The sequence below is a fragment of the Mastigoproctus giganteus genome, chromosome 2 (assembly GCF_048544385.1).
Source record: "Mastigoproctus giganteus isolate SK-2022 chromosome 2, ASM4854438v1, whole genome shotgun sequence".
Lineage (NCBI taxonomy): Eukaryota > Metazoa > Arthropoda > Arachnida > Uropygi > Thelyphonidae > Mastigoproctus > Mastigoproctus giganteus.
In genome coordinates, this window is record NC_143576.1 from 199,826,831 (window position 1) to 199,846,111 (window position 19,281).

Below are 19,281 nucleotides of genomic sequence, written 5' to 3' on the forward strand. Positions count from 1 at the left end.
TCGGTCGATCTTAGATCCAAGAAAGATGAAGTCCCAGACAGATTTTTTCTAAGCTGTTCTCATAATTTTTGTTTTCTTGATGTTAAGATGCAGTCCCACTTTTTTGCTCTCATCTTCAACCATTAAAATCAATTGTATTAGATCTTCCTCATTTTCTGCAACCAAAGTTGTATCATCTGAATATCTTAAATTATTGATGTTTCTGCTACCAATTTTCTCATAACTGATTCTGCATACAAATTAAACAGAAATGGAGATAAGATACAGCCCTGTTGCACACCTTTTCCGATTTCAAACCAGTCTGTATCTCCAAATGTTGTTCTGACAATTGCTTCTTGGTTGGTGTACAATGATCTTATTAGCTCAATCAAGTATGCCGGTACCCTCCTCCCCAAATTCTATCAAAAAATTTCACAATTTTTCATGTTCAACACAATCAAATGCTTCAGTATAGTCAATGAAGCACTTGTATACATCTTTTTGAAATTCGTGGGCTTTTTCCATGATACAACGGATGTTTGCTATTTGATAATCATGATGAGAACGGTGTATATTGCAAGTGGCTTGTATCCATATCTTCAGGTTTATTTTCTGCCTACACTAAAACTCACAACAACTGTAAAGCAGTTATTAATCAGTCCAAACTGGATTTCGAATATGCTGAGTACACTTACCTAAACATCATTGCTAACCAGGTACACCCTTTCGTGGCAGCGGCCTTCCCCTCTGGCAGTGCCGTCTTTCAGCAGGATAATGTGCCATGCCACATCACCTAGATTGTTTGAGACTGGTTTGCAGAACATGAGGAAGACTTCCAAGTATTACCCTGGCCTAAAAATTCCCCAGACATCAATCCTATCCAGCATCCGTGGTTTGCGTTGCAACAGCAACTCTGACCTGCGGCACCTTAACCACGGACCTTACGGGAGTTAAAGGATCTGCTGGTTACATGTTGATACCACAAGATACATTTAGAAATCTTGTAGCAACCATGCCGCGCCGGGTACGAGCTGTTTTGGCTGCATGTGGGGGGGGACTAACATCATATTAGGTAGGTGGTCATAATATTTTGGCTCATCAGTGTATTGTTCAAGGTTTAGGCCTAAATGGATGTCAGATGAATTAATGAGATATGTGGCAGAGAAGAAAATGCATGGGACATATATAAATTAACAGGTGCAATGATATGCAAAATTCCTGCATATCATTGACAAGACCCCATTAGCTACTCTTGCAGGTGACAGAAGCCTGTGGAAGATATAAGCTGGTCTGTAACCAAGTCACAAAAAAGGTTAGGCAGGCAAAGGAAGATTATGATAAATCTTTGGCAAAGGATGCAAAGAAAAGCAGCAAAGAGTTCTTTACTTATGTAAACTATAGAAGGAAGGAGATCAATCAGATTCGTCCACTTGATATTGATGGTTCAACTGTTCATGATTCTGCTCAGGTGGATAACAAACTGAATGAGTATTTTGCATCTACATTTACACATGAGGAGATATTCAGGGAGGGGAAAACCAGGTGTATTAAACTATGGTAGTGAGGTAAATGATTTTGTAATAACTGAGAGCAAAGTGGAGGAGAGATTTTTGAAGATAAACATAAAAAAAGGCACTAGGATGGACGGGATCTATCCAGTTATATTAAAAGAGGTGACAAAGGAAGTAAGCAAACCTTTAGCCACAATTATGAGAGCTTCCTTGGATTCAGGGGAGGTACTCATGGACTGGAGATGTGCAAATGTGACCCCAATTCACAAAGGATGATCAGAGGGTGACACAAGTAATTACAGACCTGTTAGTTTAACTCCTGTTCCAGGAAAATTAATGGAGGCACTGGTTAAAGAAGTCCTGCAGGATCATCTAGACAACAGTTCGGACACAGCATGGGTTTGTTAAGATGAAGTCTTGTCTGACCAATATGATTAGATACTATGATGTGGTTACAAAGGAACTGGATGCAATAAATAATTTTGATATCATATACTTGGATTTCGGAAAAGCTTTTGATACTGCTGCACATAGAAGATTATTGTACAAATTGGAGCAGCATGACATTAAGGGATGGTTGAGTGGGAGAAGACAGAGAGTGATAATCAATGGACACTGCTCTTCATGGACTAATTTTATTAGTGGAGTCTTCCAGAGTTCAATGTTGGTTCCATTGTTATTTTCTGTATTTATTAATGATATTGATGAAGGTATATCAGGCTTAATGTCTAAGTTTGCATATGATATGCAAACTTAGCATATCAGGCAGGGTTGTTAATGACACTAATGACAGTATGCTATTGCAAAACGATCTAGAAATGTTGAGCAGATGGGCTGAGAGGTGGCAACATTGGCAAATGTAAAATACTGCATATGGTTAGCAACAAAACCAGAGTAACGTATGAACTGTGTGGTAGAAAATGAAAAGGACCTGGGGTAATTGTGTAGTCAGATATGATGTTTTCTGAGCAGTGCAGACAGTCTGCAAGAGTAGCTCATGGTGTCTTGTCAAAGATATACATGAATTTTTCTAGCAGGGATAAGGAGGTGATTATCCTCTTGTATAAGCCAATGGTCAGGCCACACCTTGAGCACTGTATACAGGTCTGGAGGTCTCATTTTAGGAAGGATGTAGAGCTGGTGAAACGAGTACAGAGAAGGGCAACAAGATTAGTGAATGGAACAAAGGATTGCTCTTACAAAGAAAGGCTTAAGATTTACAAATTATGGTGTCTAGTAATTAGGCACCTGCGAAGTGATCTGATTGACGTGTATAAGGCCTTGAATGGTTTGAGCAAGCTCAATGCTGGTTGGATTTTTCCTCTTGCCCAGATTAATTGCCTGAGGGGACATTCAAATTGAGAAAAGACAGTTGTAGAATAGATGTGCAGAAATTTGCCTTTTGCCGGCGGGTGGTTGATTGCTGAAACAAACTTCCATCTGTCATTATAGAAATTGACAGCTTAAATAAATTCAAGCTAGAACTAGATAAACATTTCGTGCAAATGGATGGGTGCAATAGAAAGTTTTGTTTTGGCTTATGCTGTATAAGCTTGCGTTCTTGCATTATATGCCTCTAATATTAATGCTAATGCTAATTTATTTAAGCTGTCTACTTCCACAACAATAGATGGAAGTTTGTTCCAGATATCAATCACTTGCTGGCTAAAGGCAAATTTCTGCACATTTATTCTACAGCTGTCTTTCCTCAATTTGAATTTATGCCCCCCCCCCCCCCTCAGGTGCATAATCTGAGCAACAGGAAAAATCCTAGCAGCATTGAGCTGGCTTAAATCATTCAAGGCCTTATACATATCAATCACTTTGCAGGTACCTAGTCTACAGAAGCTGCAATTTTAGTAGAACTTCAGCCTTTCTTGGTAAAAGCAATCCTTTGTTCTGCTCATCAATCTCATTGCCCTTCTCTGAACTCTTTCCAGCATCTCTACATCTTTCCTAAAATGAGACCTCTAGACCAGTACTCAAGGTGTGGCCTGACCATTGCTTTATACAAGGGGATAATCACCTCCTTATCCCTGCTAGCAAAATTCCTGCATATCATTGACAAGACCCCATTAGCTACTCTTGCAGCCTGTCTCCACTGCTGAGAAAACTTCATATTTTACTGCACAATTAATTACCCCAGGATCATTTTCATTCTCCTACCCCGAGTGTAGTATCACACAGTTGGTACATTATTGTGGGGTTACTGCTACTCACATGCAGTACTTTCCATTTGTCAATATTAAACTTCAGTTGCCACCTCTAGCCCATCTGCTCAACTTTTCTAGATCCTGTTGCAGTAGCATACTGTCATTACAACCCTGATATATCTTCATCAATATATTATTGATTAATACAGAAAAAACAATGGGCCCAACACTGAACCCTGGAAGACTCCACTAATAATAGTTCATGAAGAGCAGGTCTACCACTCTCTGTCTTCTCCCACTCAACCATCCCTTTTTCCTTAGCAACAACTTGTCCTTACTGCCATACTGCTCCAATTTGTACAGTAGTCTTCCATGTGCAACTGTATCAAAAGCTTTCCTAAAATCTAATATCAAAATTATTTTTTACATCCAGTTCCTTTGCGACCATATCGTAGTATCCAATCAAATTGGTCAGACAAGATTTCCCCTTAACAAAGCCATGCTGTGTCTGAACTTTTACTCCAGTCTTTGTTCCAGTTTAACTACTGTTCCAGTCTAGAACAGTAGTTAAACTAACAGTTCTGTGATTATTCATGTCACCCTTTGATCTCCCTTTGTGAACTGGTGATACAGTTGCATATGTCCAGTCCGTGGGGACCTCCCCTAAGTCCTCATTCTAAAGTAATGGAGAAATCCGTTGACTGCCAACTTCTAAACTATTTAGAAACCTTCCAGCTGAGCAGTGATTGGCAGTATGGATTCCATCAGTGTTGATCCCTTCTGAGATACTGGCTTATTTACCCATATATCTTGCAGTGCTCCTTTAATTTCCCTAGAACAGTAGTTAAACTAACAGTTCTGTAATTACTCGTGTCACCCTTTGAGAACTGGTGATACAGTTGCACAACTCCAGTCCATGGGGACCTCCCATGAGTCCTCATTCTAAAGTAATGGAGAAATCCATTGACTCCCAACTCCTAAACTATTTAGAAACCTTCCAGCTGACCAGTGATTGGCAGTATGGATTCCATCAGTGTTGATCCATTGTGATATACTGGCTTATTTATCCATCTATGGATAAATCCAGTGGAAAAGTTTAGTGAGACTAAAGCAGTTTCTCTTGACATTTCAAAGGCTTTTGGCTTGCCAACTGTTTTTTATATTTATATTTTTATATTATAAAACTCTGACCGCTCACTGCGGGTGATGGTAGATGGCTCCCTGTCTTCAAACTTCTCTGCTGATGGAGAAGTTGGTGTTCCCCAAGGTTCAGTTCTTTCTTCTACTCTTTTCCTCTTGTATATTAATAATCTTCTTCCATTCATTGGAAATCCTACCATAGTTTTGCAGATGAAAGTACATTGTATTCCACCTCTCAGTTTGAGAAATCTCACCCTGCAAAAACAGCTTCAACTTATTGAATATCAACTATCAATTCCTTAAATACTGATCTCCAGGTAATTCTTCATTGCTGCCATGATAACTAATTTCAGTTCTTCTAAAAATTAGTCTTGTCTTATATTTCACACCATGCACCATGTGGCAATGGCCACATGGTGAGGAAGCCTATAGCTTATGCTGCACCAGCCAAAATGAAAAAAAATAAAATAAATACATAAATAAAATAATAATATTAAGAAGAAATTAAAAAATATATAATAACAATTAATAAGAAAAAAGAAAATAGACAACCTATGCTTTCCCTCCTCCCGTAAGTAACTATCCAGCTGACCTTTGAATTTCCGCAAACTGTCAACCTCTACCACTCATGTAGGTAACTTATTCCAGTAATTTATAGCTCACTGGCTAAAATAAAACTTCCTGTAATCCAGTCTAAACAACTCCCCCCGTAACTTGAAATTATGGCCCCTAGTTCTAGAATCATTTATAACCGTGAAAATTTCATTCTTATTCATTTTGCTTGTGCCTCTCAGAGCCTTAAATGCCTCAATAAAAGTCTCCTCTAAGGTGCCTAGTTTTCAAGCTCTGCAACCCACATATTTGAAGTCTTTCCTCATATGGACACCCTTTTGCAGATCTCACCGGGTGAGTTACCTGTCTTGACCCTTTCAAGAAGCACAGTGTCTTTCTTTAGGTGTGGTTTCTATACTTGAACACAGTATTCCAAGTGTGGTCTAACAATAGCCTTATATAATGGGATTATGATGCCTTATCTCTCTACTAGCAATTGTTCGATAAATCATCGATAGAACATCATGGGTCTTCTTGCAACTTGTTTACAATATTTGGAGAACTTCATGTTTGACCCAAGTCCCTTTCCTCCACTACTGGCTTTAGTTCAGTTCTAACCAGTGTATAAGTTATTTTGGGGTTACTGTGTTCCAAGGCATAATACCTTGCATATTGCTGACATATTGCCATTTTTCTGACCATTCCTGAAGGCTATCTAAGTCACTCTAAAGGAGCTCTTCTTGGCAGTGATCATTAACTACTCTACCAATCTTTGCATTATATGCAAATTTAGACATCACTCCCTCTATCTCTTCATCGATATCATTTATGAAAATCAAACACAACAGTGGTCCTAATACTGATCCTCGGAGAACCACACTTCTTACATCAACCCAATCTGGGAAATAACCATTTATTACAACCCTCTGCCTCCTGCCTTGAAGCCATCCAGCTAAGGATTTTCCCTGTGATTCCAACCTGTTCCAGCTTATAAAGTAACTGCTCATGTGGGACTGAGTCAAATGCTTTGCTGAAATTCAAATAATCCCAAAATAATTCCCTAAATCTAGCTCTTGAGTGACCCTCACAAAATAGCTAACCGGATTAATTAAACATGTTTTTCCTATTACAAAACCATGCTGAATGTCCTTCAGAATTCCATTTCTATCTAAATGATCCTGAATTCCACCCTTGATTATTGTCCCCATGATTTTCCCTACTACTAAAGTTAGACTGACCATTGGGTAATTTCCCACTTCAGTCTTAGAACCACCCTTATGTAATGGAGATACAATGGCACTTTTTCCAATTCAACAGAATCTCTTCTGAGTCCAGTGATGCTGTCATAATTAGCCTCAATGGTTCAATGTACTGATTTGATGCCTCCCTTAAGATCATAGGATATATGCCATCAACCCTAGGAGCCTTACTGACCTGTATGCTCGAAAGTTTTTTTCATTAAATAAACACGAAATTTCAACATCATTAATTACATTTTTTTCAACTTCACTCCCATAATTTCTTATTGACACAAAGGGTTTTTCTTCTGTAAATAGTGATGCAAAGTAACTGTTGAGTTCATCTGCAATTTCAGCTAATACTATCCTACGTCCATTACATAAGGGTCCAATCTGGTTTGTCCTTATCTTCTTTGCATTTATATATGTGAAATCCTTATCCCCACTCTTTGCTAGCGATTTATCATAACCTGCCTTTGCCAGCCTAACTTTTTCTGTGCACTATTACAGATCAATTTGTAGCTGTTATAGGCTTCAGTACTTTTTATTACTCTAACTTTTTTATGCTGCCTTTTTCTGCTCAAGTAATGTGGCAACTTCCTTATTCATTCAACTTGGAATCTTCCTTGTGGAATGTTTTTTTAATGGTATATAAGCATTCGAGGCTTCTCTGATTAATGTTTTAAAGGTATATCATAATTCAATTGTATTCACTCTGTGTGATATCTACCATCTGATTCATCCCTTTCTTCTAGAATTTACATAAGTAAAAAACTGTTTGCTGTTTTTCTTTGCCGAAGATTTCTTGTAATCTGCCTTTGCCTGCCTAACCTCCTTTGTAACTTGGTTACAGACCAGCTTCCGTGTCACCTGTTAATTTATATATATATCCCATGCATTTTTCTTCTCTGCCACATCTCTCATTAGTTCATCTGACATCCATTTAGGCCTAAACAGTGAACAATATTTCTTAGTTAGTATGAAAAGCCTAGTATCTTCCAAGATTAATTCTTTGAATCCTTCCCATTTTGAATTTGCTGTTGGTAACATCATCAGTTAGTCCCACCATATAGAATTTAAATATTGTCTCAGACCACTGTAGTCACCTCTACAAAAGCAAAAACCCTTCCCTTTACCCCTGATGGTAGTTACCTCTTTGAGTAAATCCCATTTCAGCACACTGTGATCACTGCCACCTAGTGGTTAATTTATCTGCAGATTCTTAATGCGTGAAGAATCACTACTGATAATCAGATCAAGAGTATTACTCCCTCTAGTTGCCTCTCGAACATGCTGCTGTAGAAACAATCATCCAAAAAATCCACAAAAGCCTTGCTAGTGTGTGTGTGTGTGTGTGTGACCAACCAACAAATTCCAGTCAATATCTGGGAAATTAAAAAAAATCCCCTATTATAAGACACGCTGATTTACTGGCCCACTCTATTTCTCTGTACAGTTGTTTATTATACTCATCAGAGTCATAAGGCCTATAACACACTCCTACTCTCAACTTGGCTTCCAAACTGACTTGACACTGCACTGTCCGCCCATGTTGACTAGTTGTACTTCCTTGGATTTTATGTATTTCTTAACTAATAGCATAACCCCTCCTCCTGTCTGTCCTTCCTCTGCAGACTGTACTCTCCAAATTCCATTTGTGCATTCCTTATGTCTGTGTGACACCACATCTCTGATATCCCAACAATATCTGCCTTTGAAGTTTTGACCAACACCTCAAATTCATCAAATTTATTTACCAAACTCCTAGCTTTGGTGTACAAGCAAGTATACATGCACCTGTTCCTATTACTAGCTACCCTAACACAGCCCATGTATTTACTTGTTCCACAATGACTCCCAGCAGTCTCTGAAATTCCCTGCACCTTGTTTTCCAGGCTACTGCTCATTCCAATAGAAGCGGTGCAAGAATCACTTTCATCTCTACCAGTGGCCACTGTTAATCTATTAGTCCGTGTATCCCCTCCAAGCTAGCAGTTTTCCGACCCGCCTAACAATGCCTCGATAGCATCAGCAGATATTCTTGCACCCTTTCTATTTAAGTGTATCCCATTGCTGTAGAAGCAGTCTCTCCTATTAACAAGCACAGACCAGGCTGAGAAAAATTCTACCCCTTGAGCCTTGCAGAGTCTGTACAGGGCCAAATTGATCAACAAGGCTTTCATCATATATTCCCAACTATCGTGTCTCGGCAAAATTGCAGACACTTTCAGATTCAACCCTAACTCATACGGCATTTATTTCAACATTGACCTGTACTTGTTAAGTAATTCCATCAGTCTTCTACTCTTAATATCATATTTTGTGCCCTTAAAAGATGATGTGAAAACTTCTTGTCTGCCTTTGCTCCTGGCAGACAGAAGCTTTCACAAGAAGGCTTTTTACCACACAAATTAATAAGATGACTAGGACAGCCTATTACCACCAAATGCTCAATAACCTCCTTTATTACCATTGCTACTCCAGTTTTTAGGCTTAACACAACAGATGCATTATCAATAAGTGTCAGACAGTTTTTTTGAAGGAATCCGACATTCTTTCAGGTCATTCAGGAGATGAAGAAGAAGAAAATCCAATGTTGTACCCTTGGGATAATTTGTTATCCTTGTAAAGTCTCCACCTTCCAATGCTGGCACTGAAAGCCACTTTCAATCTGATGATTTTTTTATTATTATTACTTGGGATTACTTTGATTACAGCCATCTGTATCAATCAAAAATGTCAGCAAGACAACTACCATACTGCTGGGTCTACCACTGAAGGAGAGGAATCAGAGAGCCGAATGGTTGATTTGGAGTGATTTTTAACACTTTCGCTGCTAGCTTTTCCAACAACTTTTTTGACCTGGGATTGAAAACCAAGAGATTGAGTCAATGCGGATTGGAGTGGACACAGACATTTGTGGACTTTTCTCGCTATGACTGAATTAATCAACATTAGTGAAGGTTGCTTGACAAAAATATTTGATTTTTCTTCTGTTGAATTGAAGAAAAAAGTTCTAAAAGCCAGGTGGTTTGCCCTCAAAGTGGATTAAAAGCCCAATGCTGCATATATGCATTAGGAAGCAGTGAAAATGTTAAATATAATGTGAGGGCTGTTTGTCAATTTGGCAGGGAGACAAAATTTATAGCTTTGCCAATAGAAAATGGCCCACTTTTCAGAGCCATCATTACCTTTTCTTCTCTTATTTGTGCAATTTCAGTAATGATGTCAGTTGTAATTGGTCTTTAACAACAGTTTTTTTTTTTTTTTTGTTTTTGCTATCAGGAAATATATTTCTCAACAATGCACCTGCATGATCAGCACAACTCAGAGGAAGATTATGTTCTATGATAAAAGATGGAAATAAGCATTTGCACCTGTGTCATCATTGTCACATCTATTTTTGCGTTTATTTCTATGCACTGTATGCTCTCATTATGCTTATTTATTTCCAAATGTCTGATTACATTATGTTTCCTGCCACTTGAAACTGAAAAATCACATCTGCAATATGGTGCACAAGGTAGACATGTTACCTTTTTCAGATTTTACAACACATAAGAAAATCTTGCATGTATGTCTTCTGAAATATGCTGTTAATTAGCATTAGCATTAGTAGAGGCATATGATGCAAGAAAGCAAGCTTATGCAGCATCAGGCAAACCCCCCTCTTATTTCACCCCTCCATTCGTTCCAAATGCCTGTCCAGCTCAGCCTTAAATTTATTTAAGCTATCAATTTCCACAACAAAAGATGGGTCTGTTCCACCAATCAACCACCCACTAGCTAAAGGCAAATTTCCTCACATCTATTCTACAACTGTCTTTCCTCAATTTTAATTTATCCCCCCCTCAAGTTCTTAATCTGAGCAAGAGGAAGAATTGCATCAGCATTCAGCTTGCTCAGCCCATTCAAGGCCTTATACACCTCAAACAGATCACCTCACAGGTGTCTACTCTCCAGGCACTGCAATTTGCAGAATTTAAGCCTTTCATGGTAAGAGCACCCCTTTGTTGTACTCGTTCTAGCATCCTTTCTAGATGAGGCCTCCAGAGCTTTACACTACAGAAGTACTATGAAATTATTGCACATAACAGAGAACAGTGCTACTATTGCATGTTTCTATTTTGCAATGTAGCCTACAACAGGTGTGCTGTTGTAGGCTACATAAGTAGAAATAAAAAAATTCCGATTTTAACGTAGTTTTATTTTATTATTTTATTTTTTGGGAAAAGAAAAAGAGGGAAAAACTGAGTTTTTGCAAAAAGATGAGGAAGCTATTTGTTACCAACTATATTATGATGGTAAGACAGAGAAAGGATAAATTGAGTAAAAAAAAAAGATGGCATCTCCATTGTAAATCTGTAGAGTTGGCAGCTATGAATGCTTAACAATTATACAGTAATTTTGGATTATCCATGCCTGCTCTCCTCATAATTAGTGTGAATAGCCAAGGGTTTACTCTACTTGAAGAAATAAATAAGGGTGGGTAGTGATCTCTTCTATTGCCACATAATCAGTAAACTTTTGGAGCCTACAGCTTATGAACAAATCCCTCCTAGCTTCCTTAGTGGTAGTTTTCTCTTGGCAGGCTTTCAATCTAAATAAATCAATCTGTTGTTTCCTTTAATTTTCAAATTAAAGGAAACAACAGATAGTGGCACCTTCAATTAGACACTGACTATATTGATTTAACCAAATATTTTGATTATGTTCCAAATGATCTGCTCTTACACAAAAAAATTCAAATATGGTGTGAGGGATGCAGCTCTTTCTTGGCTACATGATTACCTAATGCAGTTTTCTTGTCTACAGGATTACATGAGATTGAGAATTCAAATTCTCTGTCCTCACATATGAAGATGACATTAAAGTCAAAAAATTATAATAAGGACAAAATTAGCAAGCAGATGTGAGGTACTGAAAAATGTGTAATCTCTTGTAGTTCCAAAAAATAGTAGCCTTTCCCAAGGAAATAGCAGCTTTGTTGAAGAATATCCATCTACTTTACTATCTTTTACTACAGGCAGCCAATACACTAAGTTTCCTTCATCCTCATGTCGCCTAAGCCTAGAAACTCTTCACAATAATCTATAGTTACCCAAATGATTTACCTGAATTTTTCCTTACAAACAATATACGATCACACTTGTCTAGTTAAATTTAGGCTTGCCCCAAAAGTTAGGCCCATTATTTTCTAGGAATCTCCTATATGGCAAAAGTCCCATTCTTTTCTAAGAATCTACATTAGTCTTCTAGACAAATGGAGATTCTTGCCATTCTAAAACTACAGTGAACCTACCTGCAAAGGCCAGCACACCCTTTTGTTACTGGCCGTGCACATTTTTCTTCTGTAAGTCCACTGGGTGTATCTTTCTGCTCTTTCACTTGACATCTACTTTTAAGAAAAAATCCTTCTGGAGGTTCTGTCAGATAGGCTATCTTATTACCCTGGAATTTTTTGAAAAAAAACTTACAGTTAGAATTAAGTAAAATACACATACAGTATTATGTGATGAATAAAATGTTCCTGTGCAACTACTGTGAATGATATTATTCACATCCAAGGTGACAGTATCATTTCATTAGATGCACAGGGAATTTTTTTAACTCTCTCTATATTTACTATATAGAATAAGTGTTTAGTTCAAATTACTATGTAGACAAAATTCAAGACCCATTTGTTTTTCTGATTCATTTGGTAATAATTCATGTTTGCATATGAAGTTCTTGAAGTGAGATTTTAGAATCTCATACAGCAATCTTAGAAATTTATACATGAGTTTCTAAAACTGTTTTGCAATCTCTAGAGAAGATCAGATTTCTCTACCTAGATTATACATTGTTTTAGACAGATATTATTTTCTTTTTATGGTGTGCTGTACAGAGTGGTCAAAACCACATTTTGACTCTATAGCATAAGATATTCCTTGTGTAGCCTCTTCATTACCATTAATTTCCAGGATTATTTTTCTTCTAAAGAGCTGTTAACTCTGTACAAATCCCAACTTTTCCATAGAATGCTGTTTCACGTCTGAGGTAGAAGCATTATTCTACACACAAAATCTCTCTAAAAAATCACTGACCTCATTCAAAATGGAGTGACTGGATTAATTAATTACCTCCTCTCATGGATTCACTACAGTCACCATTATAACAAGTTTCATTTCTCTGGCATGCATTGTTCATCCAAATCCACATTTGTAAATCCATCATCCAGCCACATGTTGAACTAGGGGCTTAACAAACTAACTTTTATTTTTCACTATTCTCACGAACTTCTGTTCTTTGCAATAAATATCCTCAAAATTAAAACCTGCAGATATTCAAATGTGTAAAGCACCTTCTTTCTCCATTGCCTTGTACAGCATCATAAAAAAAAAATTTTAATCCACCTTGGCTGTTGTTAGTTTGTTTGTTAGGAGCATTAGCAACTAAGGCCATATTGCTCCGGGATATGCGGTGGTCATTCCCTGATCTTTCCGCATCCTCCATATTTGGTGGTGACGGGCTTGAACCCCGGTCTAATCAAGAAGTGTGTGCTACGAGCTGCTGCTCCTTCCCACCTGGCTACGGAGGCGCCATCCACCTTAGATAATAATACATCTTATTATTCCTTAAATTTAGTCAAACTACCCACTTCCATGACACCAGATGATAGTTTGTTCAAACAATCAATTACTTTCAGGATGAAGGCAAATATTCACACATCTAACCTGCAGACATCCTTTTTCAATTTCAGTTTATGTCCCTTTGTATATGGTGTCTGAAAGAGAGTTAGAATACCATCATCATTAAGTTTACACAATCCATTTAAAGCCTTAAACACTTAAATCAAGTTTCCTTGCAAGTACTTAGTTTTCAAGCACAACAATTTGCAAAACTGAAGCCTTTCCTGGTAAGAGTACCCCTTTGAGTTCACTCATCTGGTTGCTCTTCTCCACACCCATTACAAGGGATCCACATTTCTTAAAATGAGGCTACCAGATCTATAAGTAGTACTAAAGATATGGCCTAAATATTGCCTTAATAAATAGGATAATCACCTAACAGCCTGCTTGCAATGCTCAGAGAACTTCATGTTAGAGTGTACAATTACCTTTAAATTGCTTTCATTTTTCACCACCTTGAGCATGGTGGTGAAAAATGATTAATTGTTATTATAGGATTACTGCTGCCCATATGCAATACCTTATATTTATGAACATTAAACCTCAAATGCCACTTCTCAGAGCTTCTGGGTAATATATTCTAACTGTGATCTTGCTGCAGCAGTATGCCTTGATTACAGTGATTAACCACCCTGCAAACATAAACATTAAGCCTGATATGGCTTCATCAATAAATATTGAAAACAACATTGGACACAGCACTGAACCATGGAAAATTCTTGTATATTATCCAAAAAGAGCAGTGCCCATTCATAACCACTTTCTGTCTTCTCCCACTCAATCTCAACTACCTTTCCATTCATAGCAGTAACTTGCTCTTAATTCCCACTGCTACAATTTGTATAGCAGTCTTTTTAGTGCAATAGCATCAAAAGCTTTTCTGAAATCTAAGTATATGATGTCAAAGTTATTTTTGTCATCTAGTTCTTTTGTTTCTGTGTCATAGTATCCAATCAGATTGGTCAGACAAGATCACCCCATAACAAATCCATACTTTGACTGCAGTATAACTGCATTCCTGTCTAGATGGACCTTCATTACTTCTTTCACCAGTGACTCTTTATTTTCCCTGCAACAGAAATCAAGCTAACAGGTTTATAATTACTCATATCGCCCTTTATGAATTGCAAATAAATTTGCACATCTTCAGTCCAGAGGAACCTCCCCTGAATCCAAGCATGCTCTTATAATCATGGCTAAAGGTTTGCTTGCCTCTTTTGTTGCCTCCTTTAATATAATTGGATAGATCCGATCCACCACAAGGTGCCTTTTTTACATTTAGCTTCGACAGCTTTTCCTTCACTTTCCTTTCAGTAATCAAAAAATCATTCAGCATCCTGTTAGAATTTCCTAAAAAATTCTTCGTGTGTAAATGCAGATGCAAAATACTTATTCAGTTTATCAGCAACCTGAACAAGATCAACAATTAAACCATTCATATTTAGTGAACCAATATCATTCATTCTCTTCCTTCTAGTGTTTATACAAGTAAAGAAGTCTCTGCTGCTTTTCTTTGCATTCTTTGTCAGGCACTTCTCGTTATCTGCCTTAGCTTGCCTAACCTCCTTTGTGACTTGATTGCAGACTAGTTTATATGTAATGTTGGCTTTTGTATCACCTGATATTTTATATGTATCCCATGTACATTCTTCTCTGCCACAAGTCTGATCAGTGCATCTGATAACCATTTAGGATTAAGCCCCAAACAGTATCTCTTAGTATAAAACCCAAGTAGTGTCTACGATTGCATCTAGTATTGCAGCTAGTAGGAGAACGGAAGAAACAGTACAGAAACAGTAAAAAGTACAGGTCACTGTTGAAGAAAAGCCGTGAATTAGGTTTGAATTTGAAAGTGTCTGCAATTATGACCAGACATGATAGGAGGGAGTATATGATGAGAGACTTGTCATCAATTCGGCCCTGGAAAGATTGTGCAAGGCTCAAGGGGTAGAATTGTTTTCAGCCTGGTCTCTACTTGTTAATAGGAGAGAGTGTTTCTACAGGGATGGGATACACTTAAATAGAAAGGGTGCAAGAATATCTGCTGATGCTATCGAGGCAGTGTTGGGTGGGTCGGAAAACTGCTAGCTTGAGGGGGATACAAGGACTAACAGATTAACAGTAGCCACTGGCAGAGGTGAAAGTGATTCTTGCACTGCTTCTATTGGAATGAGCAGCAGCCTGGAAAACAAGATGCAAGTTATTTCAGAGACCGCTGGAAGTCATTGTAGTACAAGTAAACACATGGGTTGTGTTAGGGTAGCTAAGAATAGGAACAGGTGCATGTATACTTGCATGTACACCAATGCTAGTAGTTTGGTAAATAAATTTGATGAATTCTCAAAACATCAAAGGCAGATATTGTTGGGATATCAGAGATGTGGTGTCACACAAATATAAGGAATGCAGAACTAGAATTTGGAGAGTACAATGTGTACAGAAAGGATAGGAAGGGAGGAGGGGGTTATGCTAGTAGTTAAGAAACACATAAAATCCAAGGAAGTGAAGCCAGTGGACATCGCTGGACAGTGCAGTGTCGAGTCAGTTTGGTGTGAAATAAGCATTGGGAGATCAAAATTGAGAGTAGGAGTGTGCTATAGGCCTAATGACTCTGATAAGTATAATAAGAAACTGTACAGGGAAATAGAGTGGGCCAGTAAATCAGAGAGTCTTATAATGGGGGATTTTAATTCCCCAGATATTGACTGGAATTTGTGGATTGGTCACTCACACACTACTAAGGCTTTTGTGGATTTATTGGATGATTGTTTTCTACATCAGCATGTTCAGGAGACAACTAGAGGGAGTAATACTCTTGATCTGATTATCAGTAGTGATTCTTCATGCATTAAGAATCTGCAGATAAAGGAACCACTAGTTGGCAGTGATCGCAGTGTGCTAAAGTGGGATTTACTCAAAGAGATAACTACCATCAGAGGTAAAGGGAAGGGTTTTTGCTTTCGTAAAGGTGACTACGATGGTGTGAAACAGTATTTAAATTCTATACAGTGGGACCAACTGATGATGTTACCAACAGCAAATTCAGAATGGGAAGCATTCAAAGAACTTATCTTGGAAGCTACTAGGCTTTACATACCAACTAAGAAATACTGTTCAAAGTTTAGGCCTAAATGGATGTCAGATGAACTAATGAGAGATGTGGGAGAGAAGAAAAATGCATGGGATACATATAAATTAATGGGTGACATGGAAGCCTATGATAGATATAAGCTGGTCTGTAACCAAGTCACAAAGGAGATTAGGCAGGCAAAGGATGCAAAGAAAAACAGAAAAGAGTTCTTTACCTATGTAAACTTTAGAAGGAAAGGGAGGAATCAGATTGGTCCACTGGATATTGATGGTTCAACAGTTGAGGATCCAGCTCCGGTGGCTAACAAACTAAACGAGTATTTTGCATCTACATCCACACATGAGGAGTTATTCAGGGAGGGGAATGCCAGAGGTGAATTAAACTCTGGCAGTGAGCTAGATGATTTTGTAATAACTGAGAGGAAAGTTGAGGAGAAATTGTTGAGGATAAACATAAAAAAGGCACCCGGGGTGGATGGGATCTATCCAGTTATATTAAAGGAGGCAGCAAAGGAAGTAAGCAAACTCTTAGCCATAATTATGAGAGCTTCTTTGGACTCAGGGGAGGTACCCATAGACTGGAGATGTGCAAATGTGACCCCAATTCACAAAGGAGGATCAAAGGCTGACACAAGTGATTATAGACTTGTGAGTGTAACTTCTGTTCCAGGAAAATTAATGGAGGCACTGGTTAAAGAAGCTCTGCAGGATCATCTAGACAAGACTTCAGTTATAGCTCGGACTCAGCATGGTTTTGTTAACGGAAAGTCTTGCCTGTCCAATTTGATTGGATACTATGATGCAGTCACAAAAGAACTGGATGCACTTTGATATTATATATTTAGATCTTAGAAAGGCTTTTGATACTGCTGCACATGGAAATCTGCTGCACGAATTGGAGCAGTGTGGCATTGGAGGCAAATTGCTGCTATGAATAAAGGGATGGTTAAGGGGGAGAAGACAGAGAGTGGTAATCGATGGACACTGCTCATTGTGGACTAATGTTATTAGTGGAGTCCCTCAGGGTTCAGTGTTGGGTCCAGTATTGTTTTCTGTATTTATAAATAATATTGATGATGGTATATCAAGCTTAATGTCCAAGTCTGCAGATGATACAAAGGTTGGCAGGGTTGTTAAGGACACTACTGATGCTATGCTGCTGCAACAGGATCTGGAAAGGTTGAGCAGATGGGCTGAGAGGTGGCAAATGAAGTTTAATATTGACAAATGTAAAGTACTACATATGGGAAACAGTAACCTGAGAACAACGTATCAACTCTGTGGTACTACAATGACAGTGGTAGAGAATGAAAAGGACCTGGGGGTAATTGTGCAGGCAGATATGAAGTTCTCTGAGCAGTGCAGATGGGCTGCAAGAGTAGCTCATGGTGTCTTGTCAATGATATACAGGAATTTTTCTAGCAGGGATAAGGAGGTGATTATTCCCTCGTATAAGGCAATGGTCAGGCCACACCTCGAGTACTGTATACAGGTCTGGAGGCCTTATTTCAAGAAGAATGTAGAGCTGCTGGAACGAGTACAGAGAAGGGCAACAAGATTAGTGAATGGAACAAAGGGTTGGTTGCTTTTACGAAGAAAGGCTTAAGTTTTGCAAATTACAGTGTCTGGAGACTAGGCACCAGCGAAGTGATCTGATAGAGGTGTATAAAGCCTTGAATGGTTTGAGCATGCTTAATGCCAATGGGATTTATCCTCTTACTCAGAATAATCACCTGAGAGGGCATAAATTCAAATTGAGGAAAGATATGTGTAGGACAGATGTGTGGAAATTTGCCTTTAGCCAGCAGGTAGTTGGTTGGTGGAACAGACTTCCATCCCTTGTTGTGGAAGTTGATAGCCTAAATAAATTTAAGGCTCAGCTGGACAGGTATTTCAAATGAACGGAGGGGTGAAATGGGAGTGGTTTTTTTTTTTTTTTTGGGCTGATACTGCATAAGCTTTCTTTCTTGCATCATATGCCTCTACTAATGCTAATCTCTGATGTCACTGTATAGGATTTAAAAACTGTCTGAGACCATTGTGGAAGTAAAAGCTTTTCCCTTTGCCTTTGATAGTAGTTACATCTTTAAGTAAATCCCAAATCTACACACTATAATCACTCTCATCTAGTGGGTCTATTATCTGTAGATTCTTAATGCATGAAGGGTTGCTGCTGATAACAGATTAAGAGCTTTATCTTGTTGCCTCTCTAACATGCTGGTGTAGAAAATAATCATCCAATAAATCCACAAAAAGTCTTGCTACTGTGTGAATGACCAACCCACATGGTCCAGTCAATATATGGAATGTTAAAGTTGAATATTATAAGACAGTCTGATTTACTTGCTCACTCTATATATCTGTACAGGTGTTTGTTATATTCATCACAATCATTAGGTCTATAACATACTCCTACTCATTTTTGTTTTCCCAGTTCTTATGTCACACCAAACTGACAACATTGGACTACACTAGCCATCCCTAGTTACTGAATGTGCTCCTTTTGACTTTGTATGCTTTTTTTAGTTAAAAAAGATCACCTCTTCTGTGCTTTCTATACACATTGTACTTTCCATATTCAAATTCTGAATCCCTTATATCTGAGTTACACCATGTCTGACAACACCACAATGTCTGCATTTGATGACTCGGCCAGTTCTTCAAATTCATCAAATTTATTTACTATGCTTGTAGCATTACTGTACATTCAAATATACATGCAACTGTTTTTATTTTTTGTAACCCTAACACACGCCATGTATTTGCTTGTTTAGTGCTATGTTAAAAGTTAATATTAGTTTTTACTAAGGCGCATTTAGGGCTAGAGCCTCAAGCTGCGAACGAATTTAGACTATGTATATAAAGTGCTTAGCATCATAATACACATAATACTTAGCATCATAATACACATTCTGTTTATTCAGAAATGGCTGTGTATTATGATGCT

At 38.0% G+C, this 19,281-nt stretch overlaps 1 protein-coding gene across 1 annotated transcript in view; it reads right to left on the minus strand.

The window, feature by feature from the left end:
• LOC150089906 (uncharacterized) overlaps positions 1 to 19,281 on the minus strand; it is a 550,032-nt gene that overhangs the window by 13,175 nt on the left and 517,576 nt on the right. Inside the window, exon 21 of the mRNA XM_090389700.1 lies at positions 11,876 to 12,024. Within this exon, the coding sequence (XP_090245826.1) occupies positions 11,876 to 12,024 (149 nt within the window). The remainder of the gene's footprint in view (positions 1 to 11,875; positions 12,025 to 19,281) is intronic.